Raw genomic sequence first — 14,444 nt, forward strand, 5'->3', positions numbered from 1 at the left:
GATGCCTTCAGAAAGAAGGTTATAGATGCCGACGAGTCTGGGAAGGGATTTAAAAAGATATCCAAACAATTTGAAATCAATCATTCAACTGTCCGGAAGATCATCTATAAGTGGAGAAGATTCCAAACAACTGCCAACTTGTTCAGGCCAGGCCGCCCCAACAAGTTCAGCCCGAGAGCAGACCGCAAGATGCTGAAAGAAGTCTCTAAGATCCCCAGAATGTCATCACAGGACCTACAGGTAGCTCTTGCCACTGTTGATGTCAAAGTGCACGAGTCTGCCATTAGAAAGAGGCTGCACAAATATGATCTACATGGGAGGTGTGCCAGGAGGAAAGCTTTGCTGTCCAGAAAGAACATCAGGGCGAGACTAAAGTTTGCCAAAGAACACCTCGGCAAAGACCAGCACTTCTGGAACAATGTGCTCTGGACAAATGAGTCAAAGGTAGAGCTATTTGGCTACAGTACCAGAAGACATGTTTGGCGAAAACCAAAGACAGCATTTCACCACAAGAACCTGATACCAACTGTAAAGCATGGTGGTGGATATATTATGGTTTGGGGCAGCTTTGCTGCATCAGGGCCTGGGCAGATCACCATCATAGAATCCACTATGAATTCTTCATTGTACCAGAGGGTGCTTGAGGTTAATGTGAGGCCATCTGTCGGAAAGTTGAAGCTCAACCGAAGGTGGACCTTGCAACATGACAATGACCCTAAACATACCAGTAAATCCACCAAGGAATGGCTGAAAAGAAAGAAATGGAGGGTTCTGGAATGACCATGTCAAAGCGTCCTCCCCGATCTAAATCCCATCGAGATGTGGGGGGGATTTGAAACGAGCTGTGCATGCAAGAAACCCCTCAAACATCGCACAGCTGAAAGAATTCTGCATGGAGGAGTGGGCAAAAATTTCTCCCAGTCGATGTCAGAGACTGGTAGACAGTTATAAGAAACGCCTACTTGAGGTTGTTTCTGCCAAAGGGGGCAATACCACCTATTAGAGCCAAGGGTGTACTTACTTTTTCCACATGCGAAATTTGCATTTATGTTTATTTAAATTATACAATGGACTACAAAATGTAAATGTTTCATGATATTTGTTATATTGTATCACCTTTATCTATCAATATTGTTGAAATGAAGATCAAATAGCTGTATGTTGAAATATGTTGAAAAAGTCAAAACTTTACATGGGGTGTACTTACTTTTTCACGTGACTGTATGTACGTGTGCCGTATGCCGTACGTTTCTGCATTTTAAAAATTCGTTTCCTCAGCAACCGTTGGTCCGATTGACACGATTTTTTTTTACCACAGAAGCGCCTATGCCTGTAGAATTTTTTTATTCATAATTATGACGTCATAGGTCACGTGGTACGGGCGCCATCTTGGAAAAACGTTACACCTCTATATCACCCAAACCACTCAATGTAAAAATTGAAACATAGCTCATTGTCAAGTACTCACCATGGGGAATAAGATATGTTGATGGTGATGTCATCGGTACCTTAATTATGACGTCATAATTCGCCAAGTACAATGCTTGATCTGATCATTATGAATAAAACAAAAATTCCTCTGCAACTGTTAGACCGATGGGCGCGAAATTTTCACCATAGGAACGCCTCCTCATGTAGAATATTTTAAAGATAATCATGACGTCATAGGTTATGTGGGACAGGCGCCATCTTTGAAAAACCGAAAAATGTTGCACCTCTATATCTCCAAAACCGCTGCATGGAAAAAAATTGAAACATGGCTCATTGTATAGAACTCCATATGGGGAATAGGTGTTAACGATAACGTCATTGGTGCCATTAATTATGATGTCATAATTCGACAGGGACAACGCTTAATCTGATTAGTTTGGAATGTATTGAGCGTGATCTTTGCAACAATTATATTAGAGAATATAAATTTATGATGTCATCGCTCACGTGGTCTGGCAGCCATATTGGATCAAAGAAAAAAAATGTTCAAAAACAGAAGAGTTGGCTCACAACAAGTTGACTGTACAGGGTAAGTATTCTATGAATACCATCTAGTTTATTGTCTTTTCCAGTCGCACAGATATTTGCGGCACAGTTATCGTTCGTTTTAAGATAAATAACAATAATACTACTACTAATAAAATAATAATACGATTTCCATTAATAGGAACAACCATTTTAAAAAGTAATTTCGCCCCTACCATTTTCAAACTCATTGATATGACTCAGTCGGGATTCACGCCAAACAATTCCCAGCCTTATGGTCTAACCATTAGGCCGCCGAGTTAATATGAGTTCCCTGACCAGGACCTTCAATGCAGGAGGAGGCCACTAGACCCATCAAAGCCTTTGCAATGGTCGTCAGCCTTTAGTTGCCTGTTCTTCATATTCTTTATAAATGCTGAGTGTCAAGCAAGGAAGCAGCACGTACCATTTTTGAAGTCTTTCATATGACTAGGCCGGGGTTCTAGCCGCTAACCTTCCGCACTCACAGCAGACACTCTAACCAGTGCCCCCACCAAGACTGGCGTAATGGTTCCGGGAGTTCGGTGGTTCAAACCTCAGCTGAGTCTTCCCAAATACTTTAAAACCCCAGCCCAGTCATACCAAAGAGAGGACAACAACGTCCTTTCATACCAAGGGAAACACAACATCATACCAAAGAGAGGACAGCAATGTCCTTTCATACCAAGGGAAACACATCATACCAAAGACTTTACAACTCTGAACGAGTCGTACTGAAGAGAAGACAACAAACATCCTTTTACTGAAAATAGAGTCTATGTTGCTTTGAAACTCGGATTCATTGTCATCTGATTAGTATTCATGGTGTTTCACCAAAATGTGAGAAAACACACAAAAGCAAAAGGTTTTTCTATATGAGTAAATGGGCAAATTCGAAGCTGATGCAAAGATGTTTTCCATACTGTTTGTGATTACAGCGAATCCATCACTGATCTATATGTGCATAACAGGCTTTGTTGTTCTCGACAAGGAGATTGCTCGTATTCATTACTCTGAGCTTCAGCTGCATGTCTCATCAATGATGTCATTTCACTTGAACAAGCTCCATTGTTAAACGCCTGGAGCAAACCACTGTCTGGGGGTGGAGGGCAAACCAAGAGCTTGCGTTTTGGCCAAGGCTCGGATAAATATCGTGTTTGCAGCAACATATTTCGATACCGAGGTTAAAGGTTTCTTTTAGGAATTGGGCAACTATTTCGATTTTATCTCTTCTTGTGTACGTATGTGTTGTTCCTTCGAATTACTCATCGTCAGTCCAGTGGACGTGAAGGTAACGTTTGGTCCACGTCTCTGCCCGGAGCATCTGCTATGGCTGTTTTGCATTCCTCTGCACAATGACCGACTCATCAGCGTATGCCGAGGCACAGACGTTCTGTAGGCGTGAAGAGCTTCGATGAACGAGAATTAAAAGGGTCAACACACCACAGGGAGCGAAGGCAGACTAGATAGCGAAACGTCAGAACAACATGGCCGCAGGGGAAGAATTGTTACAATTTTGTACTAATGCCCCCATGGACTATCTGTCGTGCGGACTAGATACTAGAATAAGGGGATGAGGTACACTAGAGCCTTTGCATATGTACACCCTCGATTAAAGACGAGTGTACCACACAGCTTTGGGATAACAAGAACCAGTCCCATAAGCTTGTATAGTTGTTGGAGGTAAGGAGTGGTCATGTCCAGTCTCTCGCTCCTCGTTAACGTGCTTTGCGTGCGTCTACAATAGAGATTAATTGCATCACTCTTACGGTGTGTGGCTGCAGTCCCTCTCCATGGCGAAATTTACGACGTTTCTGGCTGCTCGACCCTCATAATTGCTTCCGACAGAGCTCCCTGCAGACTCCTGCTGGCCCCCTTTATTTGGACACGGGATTGCCATTTCATCATTGAAGCGTTATGACTAAAATTACTGAACGATTCATCATTTGAATCACCAGTAATGATGGCGAGGACGATAATGATCATGATTTTTATGGGGAAGGTATACGTACTCATGTTATCTTAATTTCGATGCCAGAGGCTTGGCGAGTGAGCCAACCTTTTATTTCATTGAATTTAATTAATTAGTGAATTAATTATAATAATACAAATAGCATAATAACCAGATGATTACATCTTCATACGTGTCTGCAACCAGCTCATCCTTTTGTAGCATACTCGTAGCAGCAATTTGGTAAAGGAAATCACTTCCAGATTTGGTACAACAGTGGAAGACTCTGCTATGGTAATAAGTATAACCCTGATCATCCAATGGGTCATTCGTTATGCTACTGGTGATGAAATTGTTTTTTTTGTTTATATATATATATATATATATATATATATATATATATATATATATATATATATATATATATATATATATATATATATATATATATATATTATATATATATATATATATATATATATATATATATATATATATATATATATATGTATGTATGTATATATATATATATATATATATATATATATATATATATATATATATATATATATATATATATATATATATATATATATATATATATATATATATATACAAATACATAAATATACAAGTATACACATACACATACAGTCACATGAAAAAGTAAGTACACCCCATGTAAAGTTTTGACTTTTTCAACATATTTCAACATACACCTATTTGATCTTCATCTATCTATAATTCCAGTAATCTCTGTCTGTCTGTCTGTACGTCTGTACGTTTGTTTGTTTGTCTGTGACCGCTGTTTCTCGACAACTACCGGTCCGATATACTTGAAACTTGCCAGGTATATTGCTGGGGACCCGAGGATGTGCCTTTTCAAGGTTTCATATTAATCGGACAATTACTTACCGAGCTATGTCCAAAAAACGATTCAACCAATCAGAGAGCAGCGAACGATCGCGTGTGCCGAACGTGGCGGGCACACTCTGCCTCGGATGGCACATTTGAGAGCGTATTCATTTATTTCACGTTTGCAAACTATGTTGGCGTTAAACTATGTTTTACAACTAATAAAAACGAATTTGCGATTCATTCGCTTTCCTGCGCGTTTGTGTACGCGATGGCGATTTCTTTACCAAACTCCGGAAGCCGTTCGCTTTGGACCGAACCATTGCATGTAAATAGAGGGGGGGGATTGTCACCACTCGCAAGCCGTTCGCTTTGGACCAAACCATTTCATGTAAATAGAGGGGGGGGGGGGATATAATTTTAGATATAGATATAGTACGGGCATGCCCTAGTTTCAACAATATTGATAGATAAAGGTGATATAATATAACAAAATATCATGAAACATTTACATTTTGTAGTCCATTGTATAATTTAAATAAACATAAATGCAAATTTTGCATGTGGAAAAAGTAAGTACACCCCTACATTTATCACTACTTCAAATACCTAAATTAGAATGAGGTGCACCAGCTCAGGTGCAAATGATTAGAACATCGTTAGAGAGGATCTTGGAGGAACCTGTCTTATTTAAACCTCAGACATTTAGTTTGGTTTGTTCTTTGGTGTTGAAGTGTGCGGCGTCACCATGCCTAGATCAAAAGAGCTCTCTGAGGCCTTCAGAAAGAAGGTTATAGATGCCTACGAGTCTGGGAAGGGATTTAAAAAGATCTCCAAACAATTTGAAATCAATCATTCGACTGTCCGGAAGATCATCTACAAGTGGAGAAGATTCCAAACAATTGCCAACTTGTTCAGGCCAGGCCGCCCCAGCAAGTTCAGCCCGAGAGCAGACCCCAAGATGCTGAAAGAAGTCTCGAAGAACCCCAGAATGTCATCATGGGACCTACAGGTAGCTCTTGCCACTGGTTTTTTTCTCTTTTTTTTTTTCTGTATACAAGATCGAGGCTCGTGAAAGAGCTAACATTAATCACATAATATGTGCATATAATATGGCCTGTTGTTGGGCTAGCGGCTAGGGTGCCAGCTTAGGATCCTGGGTTCGAATCCCGGTCGATCGCTGAATTAACGCCAGGGGGGTTGACTCAGCCTGTCATCCTTCCGAGGTCAGCAAATTGAGTACCAGTTCGCTGGTAATTCCCTGTGTGTCGTAAAAAGGCGAGAAACAGGGTTGGCGGCAGGAAGGGCATCCGGCCATAAAACATTGCTTCAAAAAGGGGACCAAAAAAACAACAACAACCACGGTCCCCGAAAAAGGCCAACCCCCGCTTGCGGGGAAAAATGGCCTCTAAAGGTGGTTTTTTATAATATGGCCCATAGGGGAGAACAGTATTCCATTCAGATGCGGATGAAAGCCTTGTATGTGGTGAGGAGCTCAGGTGTGCCTAGGAAGGACTTCGCACGACGGAGGATGCCCAGTCGGCGACTGGCTTTGGAGGCCAACTTGGAAATGTGGTTTTCCCAAGAAAGATCATGGCAGATAGTGAGACCCAAAAGCTTGAGTGACAGAACTTCTTGGAGAGGATTGTTGAGAAAGTAGATGGGAGGGTTGTCCAGTCGGTCTTTTCGGAGAGACATAGTAAGAGTGTGAGATTTGTCAGGATTGAAAGACATGTTCCACTTGTTTGACCAGTCTGTGATTTTGTCCAGGTCTGCAGAGAGTGAGGAGGCTGCAGACTGCCGATCTGAGGAATGGAGCGGCAGAGAGTGGAGTCATCAGCAAAGAGATAGAGAGGATTTTCCAGAGAGTCGGAGAGATCATTGATAAAGACCAGAAAAAGCACAGGGCCCAGAACACTACCTTGGGGAACTCCAGCCAGAACAGGAAGGGGAGATCAGAGAAACCCATTCAGGGCCACACATTGACTACGACCAGAGAGGAAGTCCACAAGCTATGCATGGAGATTTCCATGGATACCATAGGCATAGGAGGAGAGTTTGGTGAGCAGAGCGGGGTGCCAGACCGTATCGAAGGCACGTGATATGTCAAGGGAGACAGCTCTGATTTCCTGTTTGGCATTGAGGACCTCCATCCATTGTTGAGACAGCAGAAGCAGCATGTCCAGAGCAGAATGACCTGGTCTGAATCCAAATTGATGATCGGAGATCAAGCCATTGGAGAAGAGGAAGGATTTGATATCCGAAGCAATGATGGATTCCATGACCTTGCTGATAATTGGGAGAAGGCTGATTGGTCTGTAGTTGCAAGGATCTGTTTTTGCACCTTTTTTGTGTAAAGCGGTAATGTTTGCTGATTTCCAGGATGCTGGCATATGACCTTGAGCAAAAGAGAGGGTGAAAAGAACAGAGAGAGGGTGAGATAGAGCGGCAGAGCAGGATTTTAGGACCCGTGGGCTGATGCCGTCTGGCCCAGTTGCAGAATCAGAGTCGAGGTTTGACAAAAACTTCTCCACCTTGTCAGGAGAGAAAGACACAGAGTCCAGGAGCAGTTGGGTTCGACTGGGTAAGGTGGGAACAGAGAGAGATGGGTTTGGGACACAAGATTTTGAGGCAAACACAGAGTTGAGGCATTCGGCTTTGTCACGTGTGGTGTCAACTGTGTAGCCATTTGAGGTAAGGGAGGGGATGGAGGGCGAACAAACACCAGAAACGGATTTGACCAGACGCCATCAGGATTTGGAGGAAGGAGACAGGCTTGAGAGTTCATTCTTGAGTGTGGAGAGATAGTGCTTCCTGGCACTCCTGAGGGCAGACACACACTTGTTCTGAGCTTGGTGGAAGGAACTGAGATTGCCTTCAATTGGATTAGCCTTCCAAGAGGCAAAGGCAAGTTGTTTCAGGGCAACTGCCTCACCACAAGATTCAGCGTACCATGGACGGGAGGAAGGGTAAGACAACTGAAGACGAGATGGGATGAATCTGTGCATGAGAGAGAGCAGTTTGCTTTGGAAGAATTCCCAGGAAGAATTGATGTCAGAGGCAGTGGAGATGGGAGACCAGTCCAGATGATTGATGGCTGCTTGAAGACCATGCCAGTCGGCCTGAGTGAAATGCCAGACTCGTCGACGCTGAGGAGGCTCTCTGAGAATGGCCAGAGAGATGTCCACTTTAAGAAGCACATGATCAGAAGAACCGATTGGAGCAGAAGAAGAGCAGCAGACTTTAGCAGGGAAGTTTGTCATAACCAAGTCCAGAAGAGAAGATACTCCATTGGCTGAGATCTGGGTCAGGAAATTGACAGATTGTGTCAATCCCAGTGAGTCACAGAAGTCCTTTGCTGAGGAGCCATGACTGGTGAGAGATGAACCCACACCCAGCCAGCTGGCATGATGACAGTTGAAGTCGCCACATATGAGGAAGAGAGAGTTGGGATGAGTGGATAGAAGTTGGTCCATGTTGTCAGACAGTGAAATGTAAATGGAGTCATCACTGTTTGGAGGACGTTACAGAACACATATGAACAAAAGGTGGGAGCAGAGAGGAAGCCGTAGCCAGAGGTACTCCTGGGGGTGAGGTGGAGAGAGGGCAGTGCAAAGAGAGTGAGGAAGAGAGTTTTTGATAAGGATAGCAACCCCACCACCAGGACGAGGCTCAGGTCTATCATACCAGAGGAGGGAGTAACCAGGAAGAGATATTAAGGAATCAGAGACATCTTGAAGGAGGAAAGTTTCTGTTAAGCAGATCAAGTCTGGATTGTCAGAAGCAACCTGTATGGAGAGATCAGTCAGGTTTGAGCGAAGGCCCCGGATGTTTGAGGTCCATACCGTTAATGAAGAGAGAGGGGGAGCATCGGGTACAGGACAGGGGAGGGGAGGGGTAGGGTAAGATGAAGGATGAGAGGGGGAGGTAGGGAGAGCAGTTGATAGTGTGTCAGAGACGAAGTGGGGAGGAGGCAGCTTTGAGGAGGAGGGGGGGGAGGGAGAATTGGAGAGGAATGGTATGGGGGGAGATTTGAATGGGAGGGGTTTGGGGGGAGTTTTGAAGGGGAGGAGTGAGGGGGGAGTTTAGGAGGGGAGGGGCAAGGGGGGAGTTTAGGAGAGTAGGGGCAAGGGGGGGATTTGGAGGGGAGGGGCAAGGGGGGAGTTTAGGAGGGGAAGGGCAAGGGGGGAGTTTAGGAGTGGAGGGGCAAGGGGGGAGTTTAGGAGTGTAGGGGCAATGGGGGGGGGGGATTTGGAGGGGAGGGGCAAGAGGGGAGTTTAGAAAGTGGATGATTAATGAAAGACGAACATTGATAACAAATTGGGTTTATTGTGATTTTCAAGCTAGCAATCCGATTAAGAACGATGGAGGAGGGATGGAATGAATGTGAATTTAGAACATGTAGTGAGGGAGACGTATAAGAGATTGAATTTATTTTTTTTGAAGTGGAATGAGTTGGAGAGGAAATTGAAAAAAGCCTTTTAAATAGGAAGAAAAACAGCGTGTTGTAATACACCACTGAATAAAACACTTAAGGGGAAAGTTTAAACATATTTAAATGATACTTAAACAGAACCGTGAACAATCTTATATGCACAAAATACCAATGGGGGGAGGGCCGAGAGGGACAACCACGAGTCACGTGAACAGGGCAAAAGGTGGATGGCAAGGAGATAATGGGGGCGGGGCGAACAGCACACCTGGACAGAAGTACACGATGAGACAACAAACAGCACATGTGGAGAAAGGAGAATATGTTTTTGGTTTTTTTTTTGTTTTGTTTTTTTTGGGGGGCGGGGGGGGGGGTGGGGATTTAAAACGTTAGACAAAGAGTATTATGTTGGGGTAGAAGGGAAAAATCTAAGAGTCAAGCAAAACACGAAGTAGGGAACTTAAGTTAACAAACACCGACGGAGGTACAAGGCCGCACACGTGGAGCAAACAGAACACGATTAATTTAATTACGAGTTACAGGAAATTCAAACCAAAACTAACTATAAACAAACAATAACGCATAGACGATAAAATAACGAGTTGAAATTTGACAAACACACGAATGAAAAAATAACTTCACTTTGGATGCCCGATTGCCCGGAGAGAACCCAGCCTCAAGGTCGGAAGCTTCAACAACTGACATCAACACTGTTGATATCAACACTGTTGATGTCAAACATCAACACTGTTGATGTCAAAGTGCACGAGTCTACCATTAAAAAGAGGCTGCACAAATTTGATCTACTTGGGAGGTGTGCCAGGAGGAAACCTTTGCTGTCCAGAAAGAACATCAGGGCAAGACTAAAGTTTGCCAATGAACACCGAGGCAAAGACCAGCACTTCTGGAACAATGTGCTCTGGACAGATGAGTCAAAGGTAGAGCTGGTTGGCCACATTACCAGAAGACATGTTTGGCGAAAACCAAAAACAGCATTTGACCACAAGAAACTGATACCAACTGTAAAGCATGGTGGTGGAAATATTACGGTTTGGGGCAGCTTTGCTGCATCAGGACCTGGGCAGCTCACCATCATAGAATCCACTATGAATTCTTCATTGTACCAGAGGGTGATTGAGGATAATGTGAGGCCATCTGTCAGAAAGTTGAAGCTCAACCGAAGGTGGACCTTGCAGCATGACAATGACCCTAAACATACCAGTAAATCCACCAAGGAATGGCTGAAAAGAATGAAATGGAGGGTTCTGGAATGGCCAAGTCAAAGCCCGGATCTAAATCCCATCTAGATGTTGTGGGGAGACTTGAAACGAGCTGTGCATGCAAGAAACCCCTCAAACATCTTAATTTTTTGTTGAATAAATTATTGCAAAGTCAATCTTTCATTGTTTTTTGTTCAATTAGATCACCTTTATCTCTAGATACTGTTTAAATGAAGATCAAATATTGATATGTCCACATCTGTTAAAAAGATTTTTTTAAACATTTAATGGGGTGTACTTACTTTTTCCACATGCGAAATTTGCATATTTTTAAAATTTAAATTATACAATGGACTACAAAATGTAAATGTTTCATGATATTTGTTATGTTATATCACCTTTATCTATCAATATTGTTGAAATGAAGATCAAATAGCTGTATGTTGAAATATGTTGAAAAAGTCAAAACTTTACATGGGGTGTACTTACTTTTTCACGTGACTGTATATATATATATTTTATATTTCAACGTGAGGATTTGGGTTTTAAGAAATCAGCTCGGACACAGATGAAGTAGAAGCACAATGAACGAGGGAAATTTATTCTGTTCCCTCTGCCTTTGAGACGTCAACAAAGGAGTGGTTGCATGCAGTCAGCGGGAACTTTGTGTGTTACTTGAAAACATAACTTTCATGCTCATTGACTTATGTACCCATGCCTCTAATACCGCTACTTTTTCGCAGCAGAACGAGTGACCACATAGGACAGGCCTTTCTGCTTTCTATGGAGAAATGTAAAATACTGCAACCAATACACATCTCTGCTTTCTTGGCTCGTGCCAGTGCAGCCAGGCCAAGGCCGGGAAAGCCTTGTTATTGAGGTTTCGCATGATTAAGTGTACTTTTATCTTTTGCCATTTGGAAGCCATTAAGGCTTGGGAATCCAGCCAAAAGTGCTTCTTTTAACTTCCTCTGTACCAGCAGTGCTGGCATTTTTATATACTGCTAAATTATATCAAATAAACTCTGAGATGGTTACCAGATGTGATTAAATGAAGCAATTTGCTCCACAAGTCATAGTTACATCGGATGCTTGACCAAGTTGCCTTTCTTTTACCCACTTGGGCAAAGACCGGTCTCTTCAGAATAAAAATTGCGATACATTTATAAAGCGTGCTCTATCATGTCTGGTTGCGAAATCCTTTCGGTTGCGACTGTCGGATATTTGTACTCCGATGTACTTTTACTGTTTAGCGCTCAAATGCAGGTTCGTTGATCGTTGAGTGATCATTGAAAAAATTTGATTTTTTTTTGATTTTTTTTTTGATTTTTTTTGATTTTTTTTTTTTGATTAGATTTTTTGAAAAATTTTTGATCATTGAAAAAATTGAAATTGAAATTGAAAAAAATTGAAAAGAATTGAAAAAATTGAAAAATTGAAAAAATTGAAAAAATCGTTGAGGAAGGATGAAAGTGACTGGTTGAGAAGAGTGATGGAAATTGATGTAGAAGGAAGTAGAGGACGGGGAAGACCGAGAAAGACTTGGCTAAAGATGGTGGAAGAAGAAATGCGGGCAAGGGGGTTAACAAGGAGAGATGCAGAAAATAGGGCAAAATGGAGAAGATTGTCATGGGGACCGCAAGGCTAACCCCCGCTCTAGTAGGGAAAATGGCCTTTAAAATGCATGTTGTTGTTGTTGTTGTTGTTGCTCAAATGCAGGACCAATTCATTCCATGGTAGGAGTTTGCATTCTTGGGAATCTGGTATTGTGGCAGTGAACATCTACTGAGTATCATACCAGCTTACCTTATTTTCCTTTTGCTGGTATCAGTCCATTACGACTTAAGCTGTAGTTCAGCAGTTCAGTATCACAATAACGTTACTTGTATGTTACGATTGCAAATATCACATTTATTATTTAGCACCAGTTTTGATACTTTATGCTGTTGACAAAAGCAGTTGAAAGCTAAAATTATGATTTGTGTGATCTTTGAGTGGCACAAAGCTTCTGACTTACTTCTCAAATCTCCTTCCCTGCTGTGCTCCATTTCCTCTTCCCAGTTTGGAGGTGAATCATACATGAGCATGATGGAACCGAGCCAAAACTTGATCCCAAACACAGAGGTAACGATGCACCGAATATCTTTAGGCCGTCCACGCTTTTCTTCCGGCCTGCCATTGTTTTCATAATTATTCCTTACACCCAGAATTTGACACAGCACAACCAATTAAGAGTGAATGACTAATTCTTCCCAGTTCACTTGGAAAATACGAGCTGTTATTAAAGCCCTGAATGTGCAAAGCGATGATGAACTGGTATTTCTAATTGATCACAACTGGAGTGTTGAATATGTAAACACATCCACACTCCTTTATTTTGTACATGAAGTTGAGGCTCTGGAGGAGCTGGAACATAGAATGGACCACAATAAAACATAACAAGGAAAACACTGGAAGGGGAGGAAGGGGAGGACATCCAACAGCAGGGTAGAGGAACACAACTGTGGGACCCATGGAGGAAGAATGGCTTTGGGGAAGAAGGAGATCAAGGGGATGGTTACAAAAACCACAGGGGGTGAACATGCTGGATACAAGCTCAAACACAGCAAGAGGAGGAAGGGAACGACAGAAATGAAACAGAAATATAACAAAAAACGAAAAATCGGGTGAGGGATAGGGGAGAAAACAATAACCTGGAAAGGAATGGGGTGTGCTTGGGGAGGATTAATGAAGGTAGAAAAGACCCTACGTATGGATGAAGGATGACCTGAGGTGGTGGTGAACAGCAGTCTTGAAGCCCTGGAGTGAAGAATGGAATTGAACAGACCGAATACATGACAATTAACACACACACTCACACACACACATACAAGGTGAGCAGTCGACCTGTATTTGGGGAGAGTTTCACCAGACGTTGGTTACTGGCAGACTGTGTGCCCTGCAGTAACCTGTTGTAAGAGGGTTAGAGCAAGGAAAGGACAGAGGGTGTAAGACCAGAAAGGAGACAGTACAAGACAGAGGGGCGACCAAACTGTATGAGGAGAGAGAGAGAGAGAGAGAGAGAGAGAGAGAGAGAGAGAGAGAGAGAGAAAGAGAAAGAGAAAGAGAAAGAGAAAGAAAGAAAAACAAAAACAAAAACAAGCCCGACACAGCTTATTCATGAGAGATTATAATGATTTCGATTGTGTTGACTTCCACATAATTGAGAAGTGCAAGGTGTGAGTCAGGGTTGTCAGCCCAAAGGGGAGAGCAGTACTCCATTAAGGTAGAGATGAAGGCCTCATAACTTGATAAAAGTTCAGATTTGTCAAAGAAAGACTTCATATGACAGTTTGGAGGTCAACTTAGATCGTTTACTCAAGAAAGATCATGGCTGATGGTGAGGCCCAAAAGTTTGAGTGGCTGACTTTCAAGACGTTCTTTGAACAAAGTTCACAAGACGAAGTAGATGGGAGGCACTCCCATCTACTCCTAGACACTCCTTTTGGAGAGACTGAGTGAGAGTATGGAATGTGTCAGGATTGAAAGACATATTCCAAGTGTTTGACCATCTTGTGATTTTGTCAAGGTCTGCAGACACTTAATCCTCTAAACCTAATCTGATTTCTATCAAGGTCTTAACTTGATTCTATCAAGGTGTTCTGATACAAAACCTCTTAACTACAGATGTTTTTGTACCACGTTTGAATATTGCAGTGATGTTGGCTGACTTCTAAATAAACAGAAGGTGATGTAGAGAAAATGAAAGTGTGATCAAAGCATAAAGAGGATGTGCAAGAGCAGAAGAGCAATTGCTTAGGATATGGGCACTGATGCCATCCAGGCCTGTTGAAGAATTGGAATCCAGGGTTTGCAGAAACTTCACCACCTTCTCAGTTAAGGACAGTGAGTGATGAGCAGTTGGGTATGAGAGGATAAAGTAGCAACATGGAGTGAGGAGGAGTTGGGTACGCGATATTTGGAAGCAAACGCATAATTGAAATATTCGGCC

General features: G+C 42.4%; 1 protein-coding gene across 4 annotated transcripts in view; it reads left to right on the forward strand.

The window, feature by feature from the left end:
* LOC137421248 (TOX high mobility group box family member 3) overlaps positions 1 to 14,444 on the forward strand; it is a 231,009-nt gene that overhangs the window by 116,109 nt on the left and 100,456 nt on the right. For all 4 annotated transcript variants that reach the window (XM_078771666.1, XM_068107118.2, XM_068107119.2 and 1 more), the window contains one exon: positions 12,515 to 12,577. In XM_078771666.1, the coding sequence (XP_078627792.1) occupies positions 12,515 to 12,577 (63 nt within the window). The remainder of the gene's footprint in view (positions 1 to 12,514; positions 12,578 to 14,444) is intronic.

Source organism: Myxine glutinosa, chromosome 2 (assembly GCF_964187855.1).
Source record: "Myxine glutinosa chromosome 2, kmMyxGlut1.1, whole genome shotgun sequence".
NCBI lineage: Eukaryota > Metazoa > Chordata > Myxini > Myxiniformes > Myxinidae > Myxine > Myxine glutinosa.